Below are 24387 nucleotides of genomic sequence, written 5' to 3'. Positions count from 1 at the left end.
GGGGGGCAGTTGGGTCATTGGGGGGGCAGTTGTGTCAGTGGGGGAGCAGTTGTGTCATTGGGGGGGCAGTTGTGTCAGTGGGGGAGCAGTTGTGTCATTGGGGGGGCAGTTGGGTCATTGGGGGGCAGTTGGGTCATTGGGGGGGCAGTTGGGTCATTGGGGGGCAGTTGGGTCATTGGGGGGGCAGTTGGGTCATTGGGGGGCAGTTGGGCCATTGGGGGGGCAGTTGTGCCATTGGGGGGCAGTTGTGTCATTGGGGGGCAGTTGGGCCATTGGGGGGCAGTTGGGTCACTGGGGGGCAGTTGTGTCAGTGGGGGAGCAGTTGGGTCATTGGGGTCAGTTGGGCCATTGGGGGGGCAGTTGGGTCATTGGGGGCAGTTGTGTCATTGGGAGCAGTTGGGTCATTGGGGGGGCAGTTGGGTCATTGGGGGGCAGTTGTGTCAGTGGGGGAGCAGTTGGGTCATTGGGGGCAGTTGGATCATTGGGGGCAGTTGGGTCATTGGGGGGGCAGTTGGGTCATTGGGGGGCAGTTGTGTCATTGGGGGGCAGTTGGGTCATTGGGGGGGCAGTTGGGTCATTGGGGGCAGTTGGGTCATTGGGGAGCAGTTGGGTCATTGGGGGGGCAGTTGGGTCATTGGGGGCAGTTGGGTCATTGGGGGGCAGTTGGGTCATTGGGGGCAGTTGGATCATTGGGGGCAGTTGGGTCATTGGGGGGGCAGTTGGGTCATTGGGGGGCAGTTGTGTCATTGGGGGGCAGTTGGGTCATTGGGGGGGCAGTTGGGTCATTGGGGGGCAGTTGGGTCATTGGGGGGGCAGTTGGGTCATTGGGGGCAGTTGGGTCATTGGGGGGCAGTTGGGTCATTGGGGGGCAGTTGGGTCATTGGGGGCAGTTGGGTCATTGGGGGGCAGTTGTGTCATTGGGGGGCAGTTGGGTCATTGGGGGGCAGTTGGGTCATTGGGGGCAGTTGGGTCATTGGGGGGAAGTTGGGTCATTGGGGGGGCAGTTGGGTCATTGGGGGCAGTTGGGTCATTGGGGGGGCAGTTGGGTCATTGGGGGGCAGTTGGGTCATTGGGGGAGCAGTTGGGTCATTGGGGGGAAGTTGGGTCATTGGGGGCAGTTGTGTCATTGGGGGGCAGTTGGGTCATTGGGGGGCAGTTGGGTCATTGGGGGCAGTTGGGTCTGTAGGAGGGATAAGGTCTCTGAGGTGTGCAGGAGCTGCCCCATGGCACCCTCCTTGGTGCTGGGCCCCACTCAGGCCCCCCCCACCCCAAGGGCAGGGCGGGGAGGTGGAGCTGTGGGGCTGCGTCAGCCGTGGGTGCTGCCGGAACCCATCAACCCGCGGGGGGGGGGCGGCCGGGGTGGGGGGGGGGGCAGGGAGCACCCGGCCCCAGGACACCCAAAACCAGCCTGGAATTGCCAATAAATAGACCTTTAAATAACCCCCAATGGTGGCCGGGGGGGACGGGGTCAAGGCCACGTCCGGGGTCTGGCACTGACCCCGCTACCGGGTGAGGAACTGGAGGTTGATGGTGGCCGCGGGCACGAGCAGGGTGCGGGTCATGGGCTGGACGCGGCTCCCACCGGGCTCCGGCCGCACCTCAAAGCGCAGCAGGATCTGGGGAGCACGGAGGGGGAGAGGGACGTGAGGGGATGTGGGAGCCCTTGGAGGCATGGGGGTACCCGGGAGCTGGTGGGGACAGGGGATGCCCTGAGGAGCAAGGGGAGCGCCTTGGGGGACATCAGGAGCCCTAGGGGATGTGAGGGTGTTTGGGGACAGGGATGGGATGTGGTGGGGACAGGGATGGGATGCGGTGGGGACACGGATGGGATGCGGTGGGGACAGGGATGGGATGTGGTGGGGACACGGATGGGATGCGGTGGGGACAGGGATGGGATGTGGTGGGGACACGGATGGGATGCGGTGGGGACACGGGTGGGATGTGGTGGGGACAGGGATGCCCTGGGGATATGGAGGACCTTGGGAACACACAGAACATCTGGAGGAAATGAGAAGCCCTGGGGGGAACAAAAGAGTCCTTGGGGATGTTGGAGGACCTGGGGCACCATGGGGACATGGGGAACCCTTGGAGACATGGAGCTCCTTGGGGGTATGGTTGGGATGTGATACCCCAAGGGGTACCTTGGGGATGTGGAGGACCTCGGGACCATGAGGGGCACCCCAGGGTGTCCTCAGCGACACTGGAGAACATTGGGTGCCCTGAGGGACACGGGGTGCTCCTGGAGACACGGGGGGGGTCCTCTGGGGACATGGCTGGGATGTGGAGGGGACAAGGGGCGCCCTGGGGATGTGGAGGCCCTTGGGACCACGAGGAGCAGCCGGGGGGGAGCACAGGAGTCCCCGGGGACACGGGGGGCACCGGGACACGGGGCCATGGGGACACCGAGGGACACCGGGACACGGGGCCATGGGGACACCGAGGGACACCGGGACACGGGGCCATGGGGACACCGGGACACGGGGCCATGGGGACGCGGGGGACACCGGGACACGGGGCCATGGGGACACCGAGGGACACCGGGACACGGGGCCATGGGGACGCGGGGGTCCCGGGTCCGCCCCTGACCTGCGCCAGCGCTTGGTGGATCTCGAGCTCCGCGAGGCGGCGGCCGATGCAGCTGCGTTTGCCGACGCCGAACGGGAGGGAGGCGAAGGGGTGGCCCGGGGCGCGGCGCAGCCACCGCTCCGGCTGGAAGCGCTCGGGAGCCGCGAACACGCGCGAGTCCCGGGACGCGGCGTAATGGCAGAGGGTGATGAGGGTCTGCGGGGACACGGGCCCGTGAGGGGCGGGCGGGGGCACCGGGACGGGGTGGGGGGCACGGGGACGCTCGCACCTTGCGCGGCACCAGGTATTCACCCACACGGATGTCGCGGTCGGGAATGACGCGGGCATTGGCGGGGATGACGGGATAGAGCCTGAGGGGGGGGCACCGGGGTCACCGCATCCCCACCTTGTCCCCATCTTCGTCCTTGCTCCCTGTGCTCATTCCCTGTCACATTCCCATCTTCATCCCCACCACCAATCCAGCCACCACCCTCATCCTCAGCCCTGTCTTCATCCTCATCCACATCCTTTTCCCTGTTCTCATCTTCATTCTTGCTCTGTGCTCATCCCTGTCTCCATCCCCACCACCATTCCCACCCCACCCTTGTCCTCACCTTCATCCCCATCCCTCCCCTCACCCCCATTTCCATCCCCATCCTCATCCCTGTTCTCATCCCTATCTTCATTGCTGTCTCCATCCTTGTCCCCGTACCTGTCCGCATCCTTATCTTCAGCCTTGTCCCCTCTGTTCATCCATCTTAATCCCCACCACCATTCCCATCCCAACCCTTATCCTCATCCCTGTCCCTATCTTCATTTTCATCCCCATCCTTGTCCCAGTCCTCATCTTCATCCTTACCCCCTGTCTCCATCCCCATCCTCATCTTCATCTGTATCCCCATCCCCACCAATCTTCATCTCCATTCCTGTCCCCGTCTGCATCCCCCTCCTTATCCTTGTCCCCAGTGTTCATCCTTATCCCATGCCCACGTTCATTCCCCTCCCTTTCCTCACCCCCATCCCCATCCCCACCTCAGGGTCTCCTTGACCACCGCCCTCAGCAGGGGCACGCTGCCCACGGCAGTGCCGGCAGCAGCGGCGGCGGCGAGCTCCCGGTGCAGCGCCGCCTGCACCCCTGGGTGCTGCGCCAGCTCGTACAGGCTCCAGGACAGGGTGCTCGAGATCTGCGACACGAGGGGGGGGGTTCAGCGGGACCCCGCGGGGCCGGGGGCACAACCCCACGTCCCCCCCCGCACCGTGTCCACCCCGGCCAGCAGCAGCTCCGTGACGTTGCCGTAGATGCTCTTCATGGGCACCTGCTCCCGCGCGAGGTGGTCGGTCAGGCACGTCCCCTGCGCCGCGTCCAGGCGCCCGCCCGCCTCGGCCACGCGCCGGTCGATGTGGCGCTTGGCTGTGGACGACCAGGACCCGTCAGCATCCCCATGGCTGTGGGGCGCTGCCTGGCCCCACGGCCCCTCACCGAAGGCGAACATGTAGTCCCAGGCCTCGCAGAAGGTGTCCCAAGGCTTAGGGAAGAGGCGGAGCAGGGGCTTGGGCATGGCCATGGTGAGCAGCGTCGTGACGAACATGGTGTTGATGGAGCGGATGAAGGTCTCGGTGTCCCGCGGCACCTCCGGCTCCAGGCAGCCCAGGCGGGAGGCGAACAGCACAGAGGAGATGCCTGGGGGGGCCAAGGGGGTGACCCGGGGAGATGCAGGACACTGGGGGACATGAGGAGCATCCCGGGGAACAGGGGGAGCCCTTGGAGACACGGGGGGCCTTGGGGACGCGGATGGGATGTGGTGGGGACAAGGGGTGCCTTGGGGGCATGGAGGGCATCGGGAACATTGGGAGCATCCCGGGGAACACAGGGAGCCCTGGGGGGGGAATGGGACAGGAGAGTCTTAGGGGACATGGGGAGATCTCGGTGCAATGGGGCCATAGGGAGCACCATGGGGGACATCAGGAGTCCTTGGGGATGTAGATTGGCTGTGGTGGGGACAAGGGGTGCCTTGGGAGCATGGAGGACATCGGGAACATTGGGAACAGGGGGAGCCCCGGGGGGGGGGGGAATGAGGAGACATGGAGTGCCATGGGGAGTCTGGGGGAGACATGCAGGGGATATGGTGGGTACAGGAGGCACCTTGGGAGCACCATGGGGGACATCAGGAACCCTGGGGGATGCGAGGAGTCCTTGGGGACCCTGGGGGACCCAGGGATGTGGTGGGGATAAGGGGGACCTCGGGACCATGAGGAAGAGCTGGGGGGGACAGGAGAGTCCTTGGGGAGCCCCTGGGGGTCCCCCCCGCGTCCCCCCCTCACCTTCCAGGCCGAACCTGTAGAAGTGGGTGCCGAGGTCGCGCACGAGGTGCTGCGGGTTCCCATCGCGCTGCAGCTGCAGCCGCTGCACCAGGTCCCCGACCACGGCGGCCACCGGCCCCGAGAAGGACTCGGCCACGCGCGGGTGCAGCAGCAGCCGCCCCAGGAGCCGGCGCAGCCGCTGCCACTCCTCACCCTCCCTGCGACAGCGACACGGGGGGATGTGGGGCAGGGATAGGGGGATACGGGACAGGGGTACGGGATGGGGGGTATGGGACAGGGGATATGGGACGGGGGATATGGGACGGGGGATATGGGACGGGGGATATGGGACGGGGGATATGGGACGGGGGATATGGGACAGGGATATGGGATGGGGGATATGGGATGGGGGATATGGGACGAGGGATATGGGATGGGGGATATGGGACAGGGGTATGGGACAGGGGATATGGGACGGGGGATACGGGACGGGGGATATGGGATGGGGGATACGGGACGGGGGATATGGGACAGGGATACGGGATGGGGGATATGGGATGGGGGATATGGGACAGGGATACGGGACAGGGATACGGGACGGGGGATACGGGACGGGGGATATGGGACGGGGGATATGGGACGGGGGATATGGGACGGGGGATATGGGACGGGGGATACGGGATGGGGGATATGGGACGGGGGATATGGGACGGGGGATATGGGACGGGGGATATGGGACAGGGGATATGGGATGGGGGATATGGGACGGGGGATACGGGACGGGGGATACGGGACGGGGGATATGGGACGGGGGATACGGGACGGGGGATATGGGACGGGGGATATGGGACGGGGGATATGGGATGGGGGATACGGGATGGGGGATATGGGACGGGGGATATGGGACGGGGGATATGGGACGGGGGATATGGGACGGGGATACGGGATGGGGGATATGGGACAGGGATATGGGATGGGGGATACGGGATGGGGGATATGGGACAGGGATACGGGATGGGGGATATGGGACAGGGATACGGGATAGGGGATACGGGATGGGGGATATGGGACAGGGATGCGGGATGGCGGATATGGGACAGGGGATATGGGATGGGGGATATGGGACGGGGGATATGGGACGGGGGATATGGGACGGGGGATATGGGACGGGGGATATGGGACGGGGATACGGGACGGGGGATATGGGACAGGGGTATGGGATGGGGGGATATGGGACGGGGGATATGGGACGGGGATACGGGACGGGGGATACGGGACGGGGGATACGGGACGGGGGATACGGGACGGGGGATATGGGACGGGGGATATGGGACGGGGATACGGGACAGGGGATACGGGATGGGGGATACGGGACAGGGATACGGAATGGGGGATATGGGACAGGGATACGGGATGGGGGATATGGGACGGGGATACGGGATAGGGGATACGGGATGGGGATATGGGACAGGGATGTGGGATGGCGGATATGGGACAGGGGATATGGGATGGGGGATATGGGACGGGGGATATGGGACGGGGGATATGGGACGGGGGATATGGGACGGGGGATATGGGACGGGGGATATGGGACGGGGGATATGGGACGGGGGATATGGGACGGGGGATATGGGACGGGGGGATATGGGACAGGGATAAGGGATGGGGGATACGGGATGGGGGATATGGGACCGGGTACAGAATGGGGGATATGGGACAGAGATATGGGATGGGGGATATAGGATGGCAGATTTGGAACAGGGGTATGGGATGGGGATATGGCCATGGAGGGACACCACGGGGCTGGGGGTGATCACAAGGTTGGGGGGCTGAGCTCTGTGTGTTTGGGTCTCGGGCTCCCGCCCCACACCTCTGCCCCACAGTTACTCACATCCGGGGGGGCTGATTCATGCCTGAGTCACCCCCAGCCCGTCCCGCCCGGCTGTGCCCCACGGGTGTGGGGGGGGCAGGGAGCTCCAAAGGGCTCAGGGGTACCCCAGAGACCCCCGGCTCCATGTGCAGCCCCAGAGCTCTGTGCTCAGACCCATGGACCCCCATGGGCACCCCCAGACCCCTACGGGCACCCCTATCCTTACTCACGCAGTGAGCAGCCCATACGCGTGCCCACGGCATTCCCGGTAATCTTTCCATGAGGAGAGGTGGGAGCGGACCGGGAAGGGCCCCTCCTGGCGCAGAACCTGCTCGATGAGCCCGGCCTCGGCCACATGCACGGTCAGGATGGGCCCGAAGGCGGCTTTCCAGAGCGGCCCATAGCGTGCCCGGCCCTGCACCTGCGGGAATGCCACTTGGAGCAACTGGGATGGGATCGGGGTCCCCCTTCTCCACTTGTAGCCCCACGCTGGTGACATTGGGGTCCCCTCCAGCTCCTCCACGCCAAGGACAGCAGGCTTAGGGTGCCCTTGCCCCCTCGGAGCCCTCCTGCACCCCACCCGGGGTCCCATTACCTGCAGCTCGTGCAGCCTCCGCAGCCCCCCCCGGCACAGCAGCTCGTACATGAAGGCGGCGGGGCTGGGCCCCGGCATCTCGGCCAGGCCCCGGGGGGCAGCAGCGGGAGGGGGGGTTCTGCCCAGCTCGGGCAGAGAGCGGAGGAGCCGGGCAGCGCGGGCGGGCAGGCGCGGCCCCGGGGGCATGGCGGGGCCGGGGGATCCGCGGGGAACGCGGGGACGCGCCTCGACTGAGCCGCGGGCATCGGCCGGGGCCTTTATAGGCGCCCACGTGGAGCGGGCGAGGCCACGCCCCCTTTTGGCTCCAAACACCGCCCCCTTCGCGGCAAACCACGCCCCCTTCCCCGCGCGGCCGCGCTCCCGGCGGCCAAGCCCCGCCCCTTTGCCTTCAAACCCCGCCCATCCCCTGAGTGATTTGCATAATTCGCCGCCCTCCGCCAATCAGAGCGCGGCAGGGGGCGGTGCGATCCGGTGGGCGGGGCCACGCCTGGGCTCCACCGCGGGGCACGATCGCGCCCGGTTCCCCCTCCCGCTCCCAGCGCCCCCGGGGCGGAGCCTCGCTCCCCCCCGCCCCCGGTTCCCGGGAAGTGCCGGTTGCGACACCGGTTGGGCCGGTGGAAACCCCCCCCACCGCCCCGGGGGTTTCCGTGTCCCGGGCCCCCCTCCCGGTAATCCCCACCCGCGGGGTGCGGACGGGACCAGCACGGGAAAGAGGGGGGAAGAGACCGAACCGTGGGAGACAACAGCGGGTTTATTATGAACGGGGGGGGGGGTCAGGCCCCGGGAGGGTCCGGGAGGCGGCGGAACACGGCGGGGAGCGGGGCCCGCCCCCCCCGCTGCGCCCTGCAGCCCTCCTCGGTCACCGTGCCCAGGAGCGACAGCAGCGGGTCCGAGTCCTGGGGGGGAAGAGGGCAATGACGGGGACCGGGGGCCTCTGACCCTCCCAGTACCCCCCAGAGCTCCCAGTAGCCCCCTCCTGGTTCCCAGTAACCCTCAATGCCCCCCCCCGGATTCCCAATGCTCCCAGTGCCCCCCCCACGTGTTCCCAGTGCCCCCCCCGTGTTCCCAGTGCCCCCCCACGTGTTCCCAGTGCCCCCCCCCCCCGTGTTCCCAGTGCCCCCCCATGTATTCCCGGTGCCCCCCCCCCGTGTTCCTGGTGCCCCTCACCAGCTGGCCCAGCGGCACCTCCTCGAACATTGGGTGCTCCCTGAAGTGCGTCACCATCCACTGGTGCAGCTCAGGCACGTCCGTCACCGTGTACACCAGCCCCTGGGTCACGGGGGGGGGGGTGTGTCACCGGGGGGGGGCCCACCACCGCCCCCCCCCCCATGCTCCATGGGTTCATCGCAGGTTTTCCGCTGTGGCCCCAGGACAGGGACATTTGGGGGACGAAAAGGGGTTGGGAACAGTGGAGGGGCCGCAGGGGTGATGTGGGGGTCCCCTTGGGGGCCCAGGGAGCTCCAGAGGGGACCGGGGGGGTTCGGGTGCTCACGGGGGTGTCCCAGGGGGGGTTCCGGTGCTGGGGGGGGTCCTGGGACTGGGAGGGTTCCAGTGCTTGGGGGGGTCCCAGTGTCTGTCCCAGTGCTGGGGGGGGGGGTCCCAGTGTCTGTCCCAGTGCTGGGGGGGGGTCCCAGTGCTTGGGGGGCTCCCAGTGTCTGTCCCAGTGCTGGGGGGGGTCCCAGTGCTTGGGGGGCTCCCAGTGTCTGTCCCAGTGCTGGGGGGGGTCCCAGTGCTTGGGGGGGGTCCCAGTGTCTGTCCCATTGCTGGGGGGGGGGGTCCCAGTGTCTGTCCCAGTGCTGGGGGGGGGGGTCCCAGTGTCTGTCCCATTGCTGGGGGGGGCTCCCAGTGTCTGTCCCAGTGCTGGGGGGGGGGGTCCCAGTGTCTGTCCCAGTGCTTGGGGGGGGCTCCCAGTGTCTGTCCCAGTGCTTGGGGGGGGCTCCCAGTGTCTGTCCCAGTGCTGGGGGGGGCTCCCAGTGTCTGTCCCAGTGCTGGGGGGGGGGTCCCAGTGCTTGGGGGGGTCCCAGTGTCTGTCCCAGTGCTGGGGGGGGGGTCCCAGTGTCTGTCCCAGTGCTGGGGGGGGGTGTCCCAGTGCTTGGGGGGGTCCCAGTGTCTGTCCCAGTGCTGGGGGGGGGTCCCAGTGTCTGTCCCAGTGCTGGGGGGGGGGGTCCCAGTGTCTGTCCCAGTGCTGCGGGGGGGTCCCAGTGTCTGTCCCAGTGCTTGGGGGGGTCCCAGTGTCTGTCCCAGTGCTGGGGGGGCTCCCAGTGTCTGTCCCAGTGCTTGGGGGGGTCCCAGTGTCTGTCCCAGTGCTGGGGGGGGTCCCAGTGTCTGTCCCAGTGCTGGGGTGGGGTCCCAGTGTCTGTCCCAGTGCTGGGGGGGCTCCCAGTGTCTGTCCCAGTGCTTGGGGGGGTCCCAGTGTCTGTCCCAGTGCTGGGGGGGGTCCCAGTGTCTGTCCCAGTGCTGGGGGGGGGTCCCAGTGTCTGTCCCAGTGCTGGGGGGGGGTCCCAGTGTCTGTCCCAGTGCTTGGGGGGCTCCCAGTGTCTGTCCCAGTGCTGGGGGGGGTCCCAGTGCTTGGGGGGGGTCCCAGTGTCTGTCCCATTGCTGGGGGGGGGGGTCCCAGTGTCTGTCCCAGTGCTGGGGGGGGGGTCCCAGTGTCTGTCCCAGTGCTGGGGGGGGGGGTCCCAGTGTCTGTCCCAGTGCTGGGGGGGGGGGTCCCAGTGTCTGTCCCAGTGCTGGGGGGGGGGGTCCCAGTGTCTGTCCCAGTGCTGGGGGGGGGTGTCCCAGTGCTTGGGGGGGTCCCAGTGTCTGTCCCAGTGCTGGGGGGGGGTCCCAGTGTCTGTCCCAGTGCTGGGGGGGGGGGTCCCAGTGTCTGTCCCAGTGCTTGGGGGGGGTCCCAGTGTCTGTGCCAGTGCTGGGGGGGGGGTCCCAGTGTCTGTCCCAGTGCTTGGGGGGGGTCCCAGTGTCTGTCCCAGTGCTGGGGGGGGGGGTCCCAGTGTCTGTCCCAGTGCTGGGGGGGGTCCCAGTGTCTGTCCCAGTGCTGGGGGGGGGGTCCCAGTGTCTGTCCCAGTGCTGGGGGGGGGGGTCCCAGTGTCTGTCCCAGTGCTGGGGGGGGGGGTCCCAGTGTCTGTCCCAGTGCTGGGGGGGGGGGTCCCAGTGTCTGTCCCAGTGCTGGGGGGGGGTGTCCCAGTGCTTGGGGGGGTCCCAGTGTCTGTCCCAGTGCTGGGGGGGGGTCCCAGTGTCTGTCCCAGTGCTGGGGGGGGGTCCCAGTGTCTGTCCCAGTGCTTGGGGGGGTCCCAGTGTCTGTCCCAGTGCTGGGGGGGCTCCCAGTGTCTGTCCCAGTGCTTGGGGGGGTCCCAGTGTCTGTCCCAGTGCTGGGGGGGCTCCCAGTGTCTGTCCCAGTGCTTGGGGGGGTCCCAGTGTCTGTCCCAGTGCTGGGGGGGGTCCCAGTGTCTGTCCCATTGCTGGGGGGGGGGGTCCCAGTGTCTGTCCCAGTGCTGGGGGGGGGGGTCCCAGTGTCTGTCCCATTGCTGGGGGGGGCTCCCAGTGTCTGTCCCAGTGCTGGGGGGGGGGGTCCCAGTGTCTGTCCCAGTGCTTGGGGGGGGCTCCCAGTGTCTGTCCCAGTGCTTGGGGGGGGCTCCCAGTGTCTGTCCCAGTGCTGGGGGGGGCTCCCAGTGTCTGTCCCAGTGCTGGGGGGGGGGTCCCAGTGCTTGGGGGGGTCCCAGTGTCTGTCCCAGTGCTGGGGGGGGGGTCCCAGTGTCTGTCCCAGTGCTGGGGGGGGGTGTCCCAGTGCTTGGGGGGGTCCCAGTGTCTGTCCCAGTGCTGGGGGGGGGTCCCAGTGTCTGTCCCAGTGCTGGGGGGGGGGGTCCCAGTGTCTGTCCCAGTGCTGGGGGGGGTCCCAGTGTCTGTCCCAGTGCTTGGGGGGGTCCCAGTGTCTGTCCCAGTGCTGGGGGGGCTCCCAGTGTCTGTCCCAGTGCTTGGGGGGGTCCCAGTGTCTGTCCCAGTGCTGGGGGGGCTCCCAGTGTCTGTCCCAGTGCTTGGGGGGGTCCCAGTGTCTGTCCCAGTGCTGGGGGGGGTCCCAGTGTCTGTCCCAGTGCTGGGGGGGGGTCCCAGTGTCTGTCCCAGTGCTGGGGGGGGGTCCCAGTGTCTGTCCCAGTGCTGGGGGGGGGGTCCCAGTGTCTGTCCCAGTGCTGGGGGGGGTCCCAGTGTCTGTCCCAGTGCTGGGGGGGGGGGGTCCCAGTGTCTGTCCCAGTGCTTGGGGGGGGTCCCAGTGTCTGTCCCAGTGCTGGGGGGGGGGGGTCCCAGTGTCTGTCCCAGTGCTGCGGGGGGGTCCCAGTGTCTGTCCCAGTGCTGGGGGGGGGGGGTCCCAGTGTCTGTCCCAGTGCTTGGGGGGGGTCCCAGTGTCTGTGCCAGTGCTGGGGGGGGGGTCCCAGTGTCTGTCCCAGTGCTTGGGGGGGGTCCCAGTGTCTGTCCCAGTGCTGGGGGGGGGGGGTCCCAGTGTCTGTCCCAGTGCTGGGGGGGGTCCCAGTGTCTGTCCCAGTGCTGGGGGGGGGGTCCCAGTGTCTGTCCCAGTGCTGGGGGGGGGGGTCCCAGTGTCTGTCCCAGTGCTGGGGGGGGGGGTCCCAGTGTCTGTCCCAGTGCTGGGGGGGGGGGTCCCAGTGCTTGGGGGGGTCCCAGTGTCTGTCCCAGTGCTGGGGGGGGTCCCAGTGTCTGTCCCAGTGCTGGGGGGGGGGGTCCCAGTGTCTGTCCCAGTGCTGGGGGGGGGTGTCCCAGTGCTTGGGGGGGTCCCAGTGTCTGTCCCAGTGCTGGGGGGGCTCCCAGTGTCTGTCCCAGTGCTTGGGGGGGTCCCAGTGTCTGTCCCAGTGCTGGGGGGGCTCCCAGTGTCTGTCCCAGTGCTTGGGGGGGTCCCAGTGTCTGTCCCAGTGCTGGGGGGGGTCCCAGTGTCTGTCCCAGTGCTGGGGGGGGGGGTCCCAGTGTCTGTCCCAGTGCTGGGGGGGGGTCCCAGTGCTTGGGGGGGGTCCCAGTGTCTGTCCCAGTGCTTGGGGGGGGTCCCAGTGTCTGTCCCAGTGCTTGGGGGGGGTCCCAGTGTCTGTCCCAGTGCTGGGGGGGGTCCCAGTGTCCCAGTGCACAGGGGGGTCCCGGTGCTCACCCCCGGGCGCAGGACGTAGCCGTACTCTGCCAGCAGCGCGGGGCTGATGATTCTCCACTTGTGCTTCGTGCGCTTGAAGTGGGGGTCAGGGAACAGGAAGAACATGCGGCGGAGCTGGGGGGGGCACGGGGGGGGTCAGCGCCCCACGGGGCAGCCCCCCCCCCCCCCCCAGACCCCAGGCATTGACAATGGGGGGGAACAGGGTCCTGGGGACACCCAAGGCAATGGGTACCCCCCAGTGCCCCCCCATGGGTTCCCAATGCCCCCCAGTACCCCCCCCATGTGCCTCCCTCCCTGCCCAGTGCCCCCCCAGTGCCCCCCATGGGCAGGGTGCTGGGGGACAGCGGGGGGGCACCCGGTTCAGGGAGGGTCCAAGGGGTGTCCCAAGGGGTCGGGGGGGGGGTCCTGGAGGTATTGGGGGGCGTTGTGCCTGGAGATGGAATTTGGGGTGTCCAAGGTGGGGCTTGGGTGGGTTTTGGGGTGCCTGGGGGGGTTTGGGGGTGCGTTTTGGGGGGGGTTGGGGGTCTGAGAGGGCTTTGGAGGTGCTGGGAGGGTGCGGGGGTTGCTTTGGGGCGTTTAAGGGGTGTCTGGAGGGATTGGGGGGGGCTTTGGGGATGGCTGGGGTGGTTCAGTGGGGTTTGGGGTGGGGTTGGGGGGGTTGTGGTGGTTTCGGGGGGTTGTGAGGGGTTGGAAAGGTTTGGGGGGGGTTGGGGGGGTTGTGGTGGTTTTGGGGGGGTGTGAGGGTTTTGGGGTGGTTCTGAGCGGATTTGGGGGTGTTTCAGGTGTTCTTGGGGTGTTTCGGGTGGTTTTGGGGTGTTTTTGGAGTGTTTCGGGTGGTTTTGGGGTGTTCCGGGTGGTTTTGGGGTGTTTTGGGGATGTTTCGGGGTGTTTTTGGAGTGTTTCAGGTGGTTTTGGGGTGTTTCGGGTGTTCTTGGGGTGTTCTTGAGGTGTTTCCGGTGTTTTTGGGGCGTTTCAGGTGGTTTTGGGATGTTTCAGGTGTTTTTGGGGTGTTTCGGGTGGTTTTGGGGTGTTTTTGGGGTGTTTCGGGATGTTTTGGGGTGTTTTTGGGGTGTTTCGGGTGCTTTTGGGGTGTTTCGGGTGCTTTTGGGGTGCTTTTGGGGTGTTTCGGATGGTTTTGGGGTGCTTTTGGGGTGTTTTTGGGGTGTTTCGGGTGCTTTTGGGGTGTTTCGGGTGCTTTTGGGGTGGTTTTGGGGTGTTTCGGATGGTTTTGGGGTGGTTTTGGGGTGTTTTTGGGGTGGTTTTGGGGTGTTTCGGATGGTTTTGGGGTGGTTTTGGGGTGTTTTTGGGGTGGTTTTGGGGTGTTTCGGGTGCTTTTGGGGTGGTTTTGGGGTGTTTCGGATGGTTTTGGGGTGGTTTTGGGGTGTTTTTGGGGTGTTTCGGGTGCTTTCGGGCTCCCACCTGCGCCCTCCGGAAGAAGTGGGGCAGGTGCTTCATGGCGTTGCCCCTCACGCACGCCACGTTCCGGCAGCGCGGGGGAGCCGCCGCCCGCAGCGCCCGGATGCGCTGCGCCGTGAACGCGGCCACGCGGGGGCGCAGCTCCAGCCCCAGCGCCAGCTCCTGCGGGAAGAGCCCCGAGAGCGCCACTGCGGGCACCGGAGCGCGGCGGTGAGAGCCCGGCGGGGCACCGGAGCCCCATAAGGGGCAACGGAGCCCCATAGAGAACAAGGAGCCCCCATAGAGGGCAACGGAGCCCCCATAGAGAACAAGGAGCCCCCATAGAGGGCAACGGAGCCCCCATAGAGAACAAGGAGCCCCCATAGAGGGCAACGGAGCCCCATAGACGGCAACGGAGCCCCCATAGAGAGCAACGGAGCCCCCATAGAGGGCACCGGAGCCCCATAGAGGGCAACGGAGCCCCATAGAGGGCAACGGAGCCCCCATAGAGGGCAACGGAGCCCCCATAGAGAACAAGGAGCCCCCATAGAGAGCACCGGAGCCCCATAGAGGGCACCGGAGCCCCATAGAGGGCACCGGAGCCCCATAGAGGGCACCGGAGCCCCATAGAGGGCACCGGAGCCCCATAGAGAGCACCGGAGCCCCATAGAGAGCACCGGAGCCCCATAGAGGGCACCGGAGCCCCATAGAGGGCAACGGAGCCCCATAGAGAACAAGGAGCCCCATAGAGGGCAACGGAGCCCCATAGAGGGCAACGGAGCCCCATAGAGAGCAACGGAGCCCCCATAGAGAGCAACGGAGCCCCATAGAGGGCAACGGAGCCCCCATAGAGAACAAGAAGTCCCATAGAGGGCAACGGAGCCCCATAGACGGCAACGGAGCCCCCATAGAGAACAAGGAGCCCCACAGAGGGCAACGGAGCCCCATAGAGGGCAACGGAGCCCCATAGAGAGCAACGGAGCCCCCATAGAGAGCAACGGAGCCCCATAGAGGGCAACGGAGCCCCCATAGAGAGCAACGGAGCCCCCATAGAGGGCAACGGAGCCCCCATAGAGAGCAACGGAGCCCCCATAGAGGGCAACGGAGCCCCCATAGAGAGCAACGGAGCCCCATAGAGGGCAACGGAGCCCCATAGAGGGCAACGGAGCCCCATAGAGAACAAGGAGCCCCCATAGAGGGCAACGGAGCCCCATAGAGGGCAACGGAGCCCCATAGAGGGCAACGGAGCCCCCATAGAGGGCAACGGAGCCCCCATAGAGGGCAACGGAGCCCCCATAGAGAGCAACGGAGCCCCCATAGAGAGCAACGGAGCCCCATAGAGGGCAACGGAGCCCCATAGAGGGCAACGGAGCCCCCATAGAGAGCAACGGAGCCCCATAGAGGGCAACGGAGCCCCATAGAGAGCAACGGAGCCCCATAGAGGGCAACGGAGCCCCCATAGAGGGCAACGGAGCCCCATAGAGGGCAACGGAGCCCCATAGAGAGCAACGGAGCCCCCATAGAGAGCAACGGAGCCCCATAGAGGGCAACGGAGCCCCCATAGAGAGCAACGGAGCCCCATAGAGGGCAACGGAGCCCCATAGAGAGCAACGGAGCCCCCATAGAGAGCAACGGAGCCCCATAGAGGGCAACGGAGCCCCCATAGAGAGCAACGGAGCCCCATAGAGGGCAACGGAGCCCCCATAGAGAGCAACGGAGCCCCCTAGAGGGCAACGGAGCCCCATAGAGAGCAACGGAGCCCCCATAGAGGGCAACGGAGCCCCATAGAGAGCAACGGAGCCCCATAGAGGGCAACGGAGCCCCATAGAGAGCAACGGAGCCCCATAGAGAGCAACGGAGCCCCATAGAGGGCAACGGAGCCCCCATAGAGGGCAACGGAGCCCCTAAACACAGCCGGGGAGCCCCTAAACATCAATGCAGCCCCCAACCCCGCTGCCATGGAGCCTCAAACCCAACTCCAGCCCCTGAACCCCATCCCTGCAACCCCAAACTTTGCCCCTGACCCCAACCTTGGACTCCTCCCCCCCCCCCCCAGCTTCAGCCCCCCCCGTGCCCCTCAGAACCCCCCATAGCCCCCGGGGCCCCCCTCACCCAGCAGCCCCCCGTAGCCGCAGCCCACATCGAGGGTCTCCACGCGGGGCGGGGGCTGCCCCGGGGGGGCGTCGGCCGGGAAGAAGTCCGGGAACAGCGCGGCCCAGTCCATGTCCTGCGGGCGGGCGGGGCTGCGGGGGCACCGCCGTTACCGGGGGGCGGGGGGGGCCGGGCCGGGGTTACCGGAGGAGGCGCACATGGTGGGGGGGTCGCGACGGGGGCCACGGGGATCGCAGATCGGGCGCCGGTGGGGTCCGGGGTCACCGGGGGGGGCGGGGGACGAGGAGGGACCTGGGGAGTCAGTGGGGTGCTACCGGGGGGGTCCCGAGGGGTTCGCGGGGATAAGCACGGTGTCACCGGGGGGGGTTAGCGGGGGTTACCGGGGGGTTTAGCGGGGGTTACCGGGGGGGGTTAGCGGGGGTTACCGGGGGGGGGTTACCGGGGGCTCCCTCCCGCACTCACTACCGCAGGGTGTGATCCGCCAGCGGGTTCGAGTGCGCGCGCTGCCGGTAGAACCGCTTCTGCGGCGGCGCCGCCGGGTCCGCCATGGCCGCACCGGAGCGCAGCGGCACCGGCGGGCGCACGGAAGCGACGTCACCGCGCGGCGCCGCTCAGTGACGTCGGCGTCGGGGTGGGCGTGGCTCAAATAAGCCACGCCCCACTGCGCCCTCCATTGATCCCAGTTCCCCCCTTGACCTCCACTGACCCCAAGGGCCTTCAGTGCCCCCCAAGTGACCCCCCAGGGCCCCCCAGTTCCCCTCTGAGCCACCAATGCCCCCCAGTTCCTCTCATTGACCCCCTCCAGTGCCCCCCAGTTCCCCTCTGAGCCCCCAATGCCCCCCCAGTACCTCTCATTGACCCCCTCCAGTGCCCCCCAGTTCCCCTCTGAGCCCCCAATGCCCCCCAGTTCCTCTCATTGACCCCCTCCAGTGCCCCCCAGTTCCCCTCTGAGCCCCCAATGCCCCCCAGTACCTCTCATTGACCCCCTCCAGTGCCCCCCAGTCACTCCCAGTGCCCCCAGTGCCCTCCAGTGCTTCCGACTGAGCCCCTCGCTGCCCCCCCGAGCCCCCCCAGTGCCTGTTGGTGACCCCCTCCAGTGCCCTCCCAGTCCCTTCCAGTGTTCCTCGGTGCCCCCCCAGCCCCCATTGCCCTCCAGTGCCTCGGACTGACCCCTCCCCCCACTGCCTCCCCTCCCCCCCCCCCCCCCCGGGTTCTTTGGGGATTTCGGGCTCTGACGAAGCCGGTTTCTGAGAAAGCCCCGGGGGGAGGGGGGGGTTCGGGGGGGGAGGGGGGGGGTTGAGCAACGCGGGGCTGGACCGGCCCGACCGGAGTCTTCCAGGAACCGTGGGGGGGGGGAGACTCGGGAATCAACCCCCCCCCGACCCCCCTTCGGGTGCCCTGACCCCCCCCCAGGGTGCCACAAGCATTAACCGGGTGACGCAGGCCGGGGGGGCCCCGGTTGTTCATTACCCCACGGGGGGGTCACCCCCCCCACCCCCCCCCCGGTTACTGTTTATCCGGGTCACGTGGGCTCTGGGCACAGGGAATGGGGCTGGGATGGGGGGGATGGGGGGGTCCCGTGTGTGTCCTCAGGGATGGGGGCAGGACACAGGGGATGGGGACACCGGGTCAGGGACACAGGGACCAGGGACATGGGGGTCAGGGACCAGGGACATGGGGGTCAGGGACACTGGGGACAGGAACACCGGGACAAGGACCCCAGGAACAGGGATACCAGGGCTATAGACGCCAGTGTCAGGGATAATGGGACAGCGAGACCAGAGGTGTTGGGATCAGGGACACTGGGGCTGGGGACATCTGGGTCAGGGACACCAGGACAGAGACCAAGGATGGACGTGGTGGGAGCAGGGACACCAGGACAGGGATGCCATGACCAGGGACACCGGGGTCAGGGACACTGTGACCGGGGACACTGGGATCAAGGACACTGGGGGTGGAGACATCAGAGTCAGGGACACCAGGACACCATGACCAGGGACACCAGGTAAGGGACACCTGGGTCAGGGACACTGTGACCGGGGACACTGGCAACAGGAACACCAGGGCTGGGGCACCAAGCCTGGCTCCAGGCCCATGCCAGGGACAGTGTCCCAGTGGTGACACTGGTGCTGATGGAACAAGGACGGGAGCAAGAGGACAGGGGGTGGCACCAGGGTGAGACCCTAGGACGGGGAGTGGTGGCCTCCGACTGGGACAGGGACAGGACTGGGCTGGCTGGGAGCAGGTGACACCAAGGATGAGAATGGGGAGGGACGGGGACAGGGATAGGGATGGGATGGGGCAGGAAAAGGGTTGGGACTGATGGGTGGGACAAGGCGTGGCCTGGGGACATCGGGAATGGGGACACCGGGATAGTGCTTGGACCCATGAGGGGACATTGGAGATGGAAGAGGGGACACCGGGAACAGGGACACCGGTGTGGACACGGGGACACCGCCGCGGAGTAGGCGGAGCTTCAGACCCCGCCCCTCCAGGGGGCGGGGCTGTTTCAGCGCTGACCAATCACGGGAGGGGAGTGGCTTACGGCCCCGCCCCCTCCGCCAAAATGGCTGCGCCCGCGCCCCACGTGGGTGCCGGGGCCCGGTGGGAGACGGCGGCGGGACGGGAAGGAGGAACGGAAACGGAAGGGGAATGGGAAACGGAAGAGGAAGGGGAAACGGAAGAGGAAGGGGAAGAGGAAGCGGGCGGGCCCGGCGCGCTGCGGGCCGTGTTCCCCCGAGACCCCGCGCTCTTCCATGACACGTTCCCGGTGCTGCGCCGGTTCCGGCTCTGCGGGCGCGTCCTGCGCATCGCGCAGCACCACGGGCCGCGCCTCGGGCTGGCGGCCAACGTCTGGGAGGCGGTGGGTGGGGGGCACCGGGGAATGGGGAGCACGGGAGGGACTTGGAGAGGGCACGGGGGGGGGGTACTGGAGATGGGGGCTTCCCTGGGGGGGCGCTCTCGGGGGGTCCCTGGTGGAGACGCTGGGGGGGGGGCACTGGGGATGGGGCGGATCTCCAAGGATCCCCAGGGAATGGGGGATCCAACCGCGGGGGGACTCTGGGTGATGCCGATGGGGGGGAAGGGTTTGGGCTGCCCGCCCCCCCTCATTCCCTCACCCCCCCCCCCATTCCCGTTCCCCCCCCAATCCCCTTCCGCCCCCTCCCAGGCGCTGGCCCTGGCCCGGTTCCTGGAGCAGCAGCGCTTCGAGTTCCGGGGCCGGTCCGTGATCGAGCTGGGCGCCGGCACCGGCATCCTCGGCATCCTGGCGGCGATGCTGGGTGCGCACCGGGAACGGGGACACCCATGGGGCTGGGAGGGGGGGGTCACAGACACAACCACCCCCCCCTCCCTGCCTATTGGAACTGGAAGCAAGTGACTGCTTATTGGGATCTTGGGGGGGGCTGGGAGCGCAGGGGGGCTCTGGGGGACGCAGGGGTTTGGGGGTGCACAGAGGAGGTTGTGGGGTGCCCCCCTCTAAACCACCACCCCCCCGTTCAGGAGGTGACGTCACCATCACGGACCGGCCGGCGGCGCTGGACCAGATCCGGGAGAACGTCCGGTTGAACTTCCCGGGGGCCGGGACTCGGCCGCGGGTGCGGGCGCTGGAGTGGGGCCGGGACGAGGCCTCCTTCCCTCGGGACTTCCAGGTGGTTCTGGGCTCGGACCTCGTCTACGACCCCGCGTCCTTCCCGGCGCTGCTGCGGGCGCTGCGGCACCTCTGCGGGCCCCGCTCCCGGGCCCTGCTCAGCGCCCGCACCCGGGGCGGGGACAGCGGCTCCCGGTGCTTCTTCCACCGGGTCCTGCCGCCGTTCTTCCGGGTCCAGCTGCTGCGGCAGGAGCAGGAGCACGACATCGAGGTCTATGGGGTGACCTGCCGGGGGGGGGACGCGGCACCCCCTGTCTGGGGGTCCTACGGGGAGGGGGGGGACGCTGCAATGGGGGTATCGTGACAATGATTAAATGGTCAGCATTTAAGGGCTGGGTGGCTGCAGTGCATTTGGGGGTGCAGGTCTGGGGGGGGGGGGGTCTAAAAGGGTTTGGGGGTGCCTGGTCCAGGCGGGGGGAGCTGCATAGGGGATGTTCAGGGGTTGTGGGGGTCTGCCCAAAGCAGAGGGGACTCTAGAAGGGTTGGTGGGGAGCCGGATCAAGGCTGGGAGGGTCTCTATGAAGGTTGGTTTGCGGCTGCAGGGATCTGGGGGGGGTATGGGCAGGGTGGGGGTGTCTAAAGGAGTCTGTGGGCTCTATGAGGGGCTGGGGGGGGTGTCTCTGGGCGGCTGCAGCACCTGAAGCTGCTGGGTCGGGTTCGGGGTGTCCGGACGCGCGGGGCGGGAGGGCTTTAGGACCCGGGGGAGCCGCTCCCGCGCTACACCAGCTCCGTCGCTCTGCGAGTGACGTCACGTCCGAGTCCCGTCCCGCCCCCGGGGGTCGCACTGAGACCCGTAAAGCAGCGTCGTGACGTCATCTGTGCGCGCCGCGGGCAGGGTCCGGGATGCAGCGGGCGGCGCGAAGCGCGGTGTGGGTGAGCGCGGGAACCGGGGCCCCAACCGGGAGACCCTCCCCGGTCCCGGTTCACTCCATTCCCCCCCGCGCTGTCCCCTCCAGGCCCTCCCGGCCCGGTTCTTCCGCGCCGCCGCCCCGGTGCTGGCGGCGGACAAGGAGTCGCTGCTGCAGCTGCGGCGCCGCACGGGGCTGCCGATCCTGCAGTGCCGGGACGCGCTGCAGCGCTGCGAGGGGGACCTGGCCCAGGTGAGGCCTGGGCGGGGGAGACACCGGGGATGGGGGGCGGCGGGAGGGCGCTGTGAAGGCTTGGAGGGCTGATCTGTGGGGTGACCCCCACCCGGGCCTGTGTCCCCCCAGTGTGTGACACCCCTCATGTGACACCGCTCATGTGACATCTCCCTGCTGAACCCACACCCTGGTGGTTGACCCCCCCATCCCAAAGCTCCCCTCCATGTGACACCCCCATGTGACATCTCCCCCCCCATGTGACCTCTCCCGCAGGCGGAGGCCTGGCTGCTGGAGCAGGCGCGGCGCCAGGGCTGGAGCAGCGCCCCCTTGGCGCGGGAGCGGCCGGCGCGGGAGGGCCTCGTGGGGCTCCTGCGGGAGGGGCCGGCGGCCGTGATGGTGGAGGTGGGTACGGAGCGGGGGGGGGGAGGGGGGTATCCGGTCCCTGCCGGTTTCACCCCCCGCACCCCTCAGCTCAGCTGCGAAACCGACTTCGTGGCGCGGACCAGCGAGTTCCAGCGCGTGGTGGCGCAGGCGGCGCTGGGCGCTATGGAGCTGTGCCGGAGAGCGCCCCCTGCCGCCCGGGCGTGCTCACAGGTGCGTGTGTGTAAGGGGGGGGGAGCCCCGACCGCCCCCTAAGCACCCCCAACCCTTTCCCCCGCACCCACAGCCCCCTTGGGGGTGCTCCCAAGGCTGGGGGGCACCCAGACATCCCTCAGCCCCTTTAAGCACCCCCCAGCACCCGCACAGCCCCTGTGGTCCCTCTAAACCACAACTGCTCGGGGGGGGGGGGCACCCCACACTCCCCCTGTCCCCCCAAACCACCACAGCCCCCTCAGAACCAAGCCCCAACTCTCCCAAAGCCCCCCCAAGGGTGCTCCCGGGGGAGGGGGCACCCCCTGGCCCCCCCTTAATGCCCCCCCAACCCCCCCCAGCACTTCCTGCAGCCCGAGGAACTGGCTGAGCTCCGGACCGGGCCCGGGGGGGGGCCCCTGAGTGAGGAGCTGGCGCTGGCCCAGGGTGAGTGGGGGACACCAGGGTTGGGGTGACCCTGGGGAGGGACAATGGGGGTAGCCATGGAGGCTGATGGCAGGGACCTGGGGGCACAGGAGGGGACAGGACCCGGGGTGGTGACCAGGGACACCGTGAGGGTACAGGATGGAGGGGCACTTGGGGGGGGGACACAGATACCTGAGGGTGGTGGGGATATGAGACACTGCTGGGGGGGGGCTGATGTGGAACACAGGGGGTCCTGGGTGGTGAGGGGCCACCCTAGGCTGTGGCCTTGGGGAGGGGACAGGACCTGGGGTCACCCCAGGACAGGGCGATGGGGGGAGGCACCCTGGGTGGTGACAGGAGGGACATGGGGGGGGGACACCAGGGGAATGGAGGGGAGCTGGGAGTGGATGCGGGGTGACCCTGGGGGGTTTCAGGGGACACTGAATGTGACCCCCCCCCCATCTCCCCCGCAGGCCGCCTGGGCGAGGCCGTGTCCCTGCGCCGCGCCGCGTGGCTGCGGGTGCGGCCCGGGTCCGGGTTCGTGTCCGGGTACGCGCACGGGGGCCCCGCCGCGGATCCCGGCGCGGGGCCGGTGGCGCTGGGGACGCTGGGCGCGCTGGTCGCGTGCGGCGCGCGGGGCGGGGCGCGGGGCGGCGCGCGCGGGGCCGCGCTGGAGGCGCTGGGCCGGCAGGTGGCGCAGCACGTGGCGGGTTTCGCGCCGCGCCGCGTGGGGCGCGCGCGGGAACGGCCGCGGGTGGCGGGAGGAGAGGGGGGGGAGGAGGAGGAGGCGCTGCTGGCGCAGGAGTTCCTGCACGCGCCGGGGCGCCGCGTGGGGCGCGTGCTCCGCGCGCGGGGCCCGCTCCGCGTCACCGGCTTCGTGCGCTTCCGGTGCGGGGAGGAGCCCACCGCGGACGTGACCGCACGGTGACACCCCCCACCCCCCACCACCCCGCCCCCCCAACACGTGACCCGTCCCCGGTACCGGTTGGGGTCACCCGGGACCATTGACCCCTCCCGGTACCGGGGGCAGCGGGACCCTCCCGCACCCCCAGCGGAATAAACGGGAATAGGAGCGAGCCCGGGTGTTTTATTGGGGGGGGGGGAAGCGTCGCCGTGTCCCCCCCCCCCCCCAGGGACCCCCGTGCACCACAGCCGGGGATCGGTACCCCCGGACTGAATCCCCCCCACTCCGGCCTTGACTCCTGCTGCCCCCATTCGGGACTGGCCCTGACCGGGATTGCCACCCCACCCGCCCCCCCGATCCCGGACCCCCCCGGCGCCGCCAGCACTGGTTTATTAAGGTTGAACCGGTGAAACGGGGGGGACGCGTTAGGAGGTGCTCGGGGGGGGGGGGGGCAGGGGACGCAGGACACACGGTGGCCTCGGGACGATGCTCAGCACCCCCCCCCCTCCGGTATTCCCGCCCCGTGACGTCACCGGCCGCCTCCCAGGACAAGTAACCGGGAGCAGGCCGGGCTGGAACAGCCTAATCCTGGATTACTTGAACCGGGCCGAGGCCGCTGCTTCCCCCCCCTCCCCCCGCCGGTGACACCGCCCCCCCCCCGTGTCCTCACGTGACCTCCGGTACCTGCCGCCTCGCGCCGCTGCCGGAGCCACCGGTACCACGGAGGTTTTCAGCCCCCCCGCAACCCGAACGGCGCTTCCTGATTGGCTACTGCGAGGGGGGCCTGGAAACAGCCGCCCGGCGCTGATTGGAGGAGGCGAAGGCTCTGCGCGGGGATTGGCTGCGGGGCGAGCGGGAGGCGGGGCCCGGTGGTGTTTACCGCGGAAAACATCCCGGGAAGGGGCGGGGCGAGCCTCGGGGCCTCGCCCGCGCGTTCTCAATCCCCATTGGCTGGGGTCTGCGCGACGCAGGGGAGGGGCGGGGCCAGGGGCGGATGCAGAGATACACGGATACAGGGATATATGGATACAGGGATACAGGAATGTACGGATACAGGGATACATGGACACAGGAATATATGGATACATGGCCACAGGGATACATGGATATATGGATGCATGGATATGGGGATATATGGACACAGGGATACATAGATAATTGGACAAATGTATACAAGGATACATGGACCCAGGGATACGTGGACACAGGGACAAATGGATACAGGGATATATGGATACATGGAGATAGGGATACGTGGACACAGGCATACACGGATACATGGGCACAGGGATACATAGATAAATGGAAAAATGAATACAGGGATACATGGATACAGGGACACATGGATACAGGGATATATGGATGCATGGATATAGGGATACATGGACACAGGGGTACATAGATAAATGGAAAAATGAATACAGGAATACATGGATACATGGATACAGGAACACATGGAGACAGGGATACGTGGACACAGGCATACATGGATACACGGATACAGGGATACATAGATAAATGGACAAATGTATACAGGGATACATGGATACAGGGACACATGGATACAGGGATATATGGATGCATGGATATAGGGATACATGGACACAGGGATACATGGATACAGGAATACATGGACATAGCTCCCACCAAAACTCAATCCCATGGGCTGAATATCCCAGTGGATCTGAGCCTGGACCCTGGCACTTCTGAGTCCCCATGGGTTGCTCAGGTGCATGGGTCCTGGATTCACTCACCTGAAATCCCCCAGCTCCGCT

General features: G+C 67.6%; 4 protein-coding genes across 4 annotated transcripts; 2 read left to right on the top strand and 2 right to left on the bottom strand.

The window, feature by feature from the left end:
* Positions 1-1502: 1502 nt before the first annotated feature.
* On the bottom strand, positions 1503-7517 carry CYP27B1 (cytochrome P450 family 27 subfamily B member 1; the record flags this gene model as incomplete). Its single annotated transcript, XM_080635368.1, has 9 exons — positions 1503-1616; positions 2587-2781; positions 2855-2936; positions 3598-3749; positions 3822-3976; positions 4046-4246; positions 4888-5084; positions 6967-7157; positions 7332-7517. 9 exons carry the CDS (start codon positions 7515-7517, stop codon positions 1503-1505), a joined length of 1473 nt encoding a protein of 490 aa, XP_080491494.1.
* Positions 7518-8064: 547 nt separating this feature from the next.
* Positions 8065-16577, bottom strand: METTL1 (methyltransferase 1, tRNA methylguanosine). The gene is made up of 6 exons (XM_080635347.1): positions 16444-16577; positions 15982-16112; positions 13894-14078; positions 12475-12588; positions 8499-8600; positions 8065-8227 (listed from the first exon to the last, which is right to left on the bottom strand). The coding sequence occupies exons 1-6, from the start codon at positions 16527-16529 to the stop codon at positions 8105-8107; spliced, it is 741 nt and encodes a 246-aa protein (XP_080491473.1). The 5' UTR covers positions 16530-16577; the 3' UTR covers positions 8065-8104.
* Positions 16578-18547: 1970 nt separating this feature from the next.
* Positions 18548-19934, top strand: EEF1AKMT3 (EEF1A lysine methyltransferase 3; the record flags this gene model as incomplete). The annotated part of the gene is made up of 3 exons (XM_080635428.1): positions 18548-18844; positions 19151-19262; positions 19483-19934. 3 exons carry the CDS (start codon positions 18548-18550, stop codon positions 19932-19934), a joined length of 861 nt encoding a protein of 286 aa, XP_080491554.1.
* A 442-nt stretch (positions 19935-20376) lies between these two features.
* Positions 20377-22752, top strand: TSFM (Ts translation elongation factor, mitochondrial). Its single transcript, XM_080635273.1, has 6 exons — positions 20377-20503; positions 20587-20730; positions 20986-21114; positions 21184-21306; positions 21645-21729; positions 22182-22752. The coding sequence occupies exons 1-6, from the start codon at positions 20474-20476 to the stop codon at positions 22634-22636; spliced, it is 966 nt and encodes a 321-aa protein (XP_080491399.1). The 5' UTR covers positions 20377-20473; the 3' UTR covers positions 22637-22752.
* Positions 22753-24387: the final 1635 nt, after the last annotated feature.

The sequence above is a fragment of the Psittacula echo genome (genome assembly GCF_963264785.1).
Source record: "Psittacula echo genome assembly, chromosome: 27".
Taxonomy (NCBI): domain Eukaryota; kingdom Metazoa; phylum Chordata; class Aves; order Psittaciformes; family Psittacidae; genus Psittacula; species Psittacula echo.
This window is presented reverse-complemented; position numbering and strand designations above follow the sequence as displayed.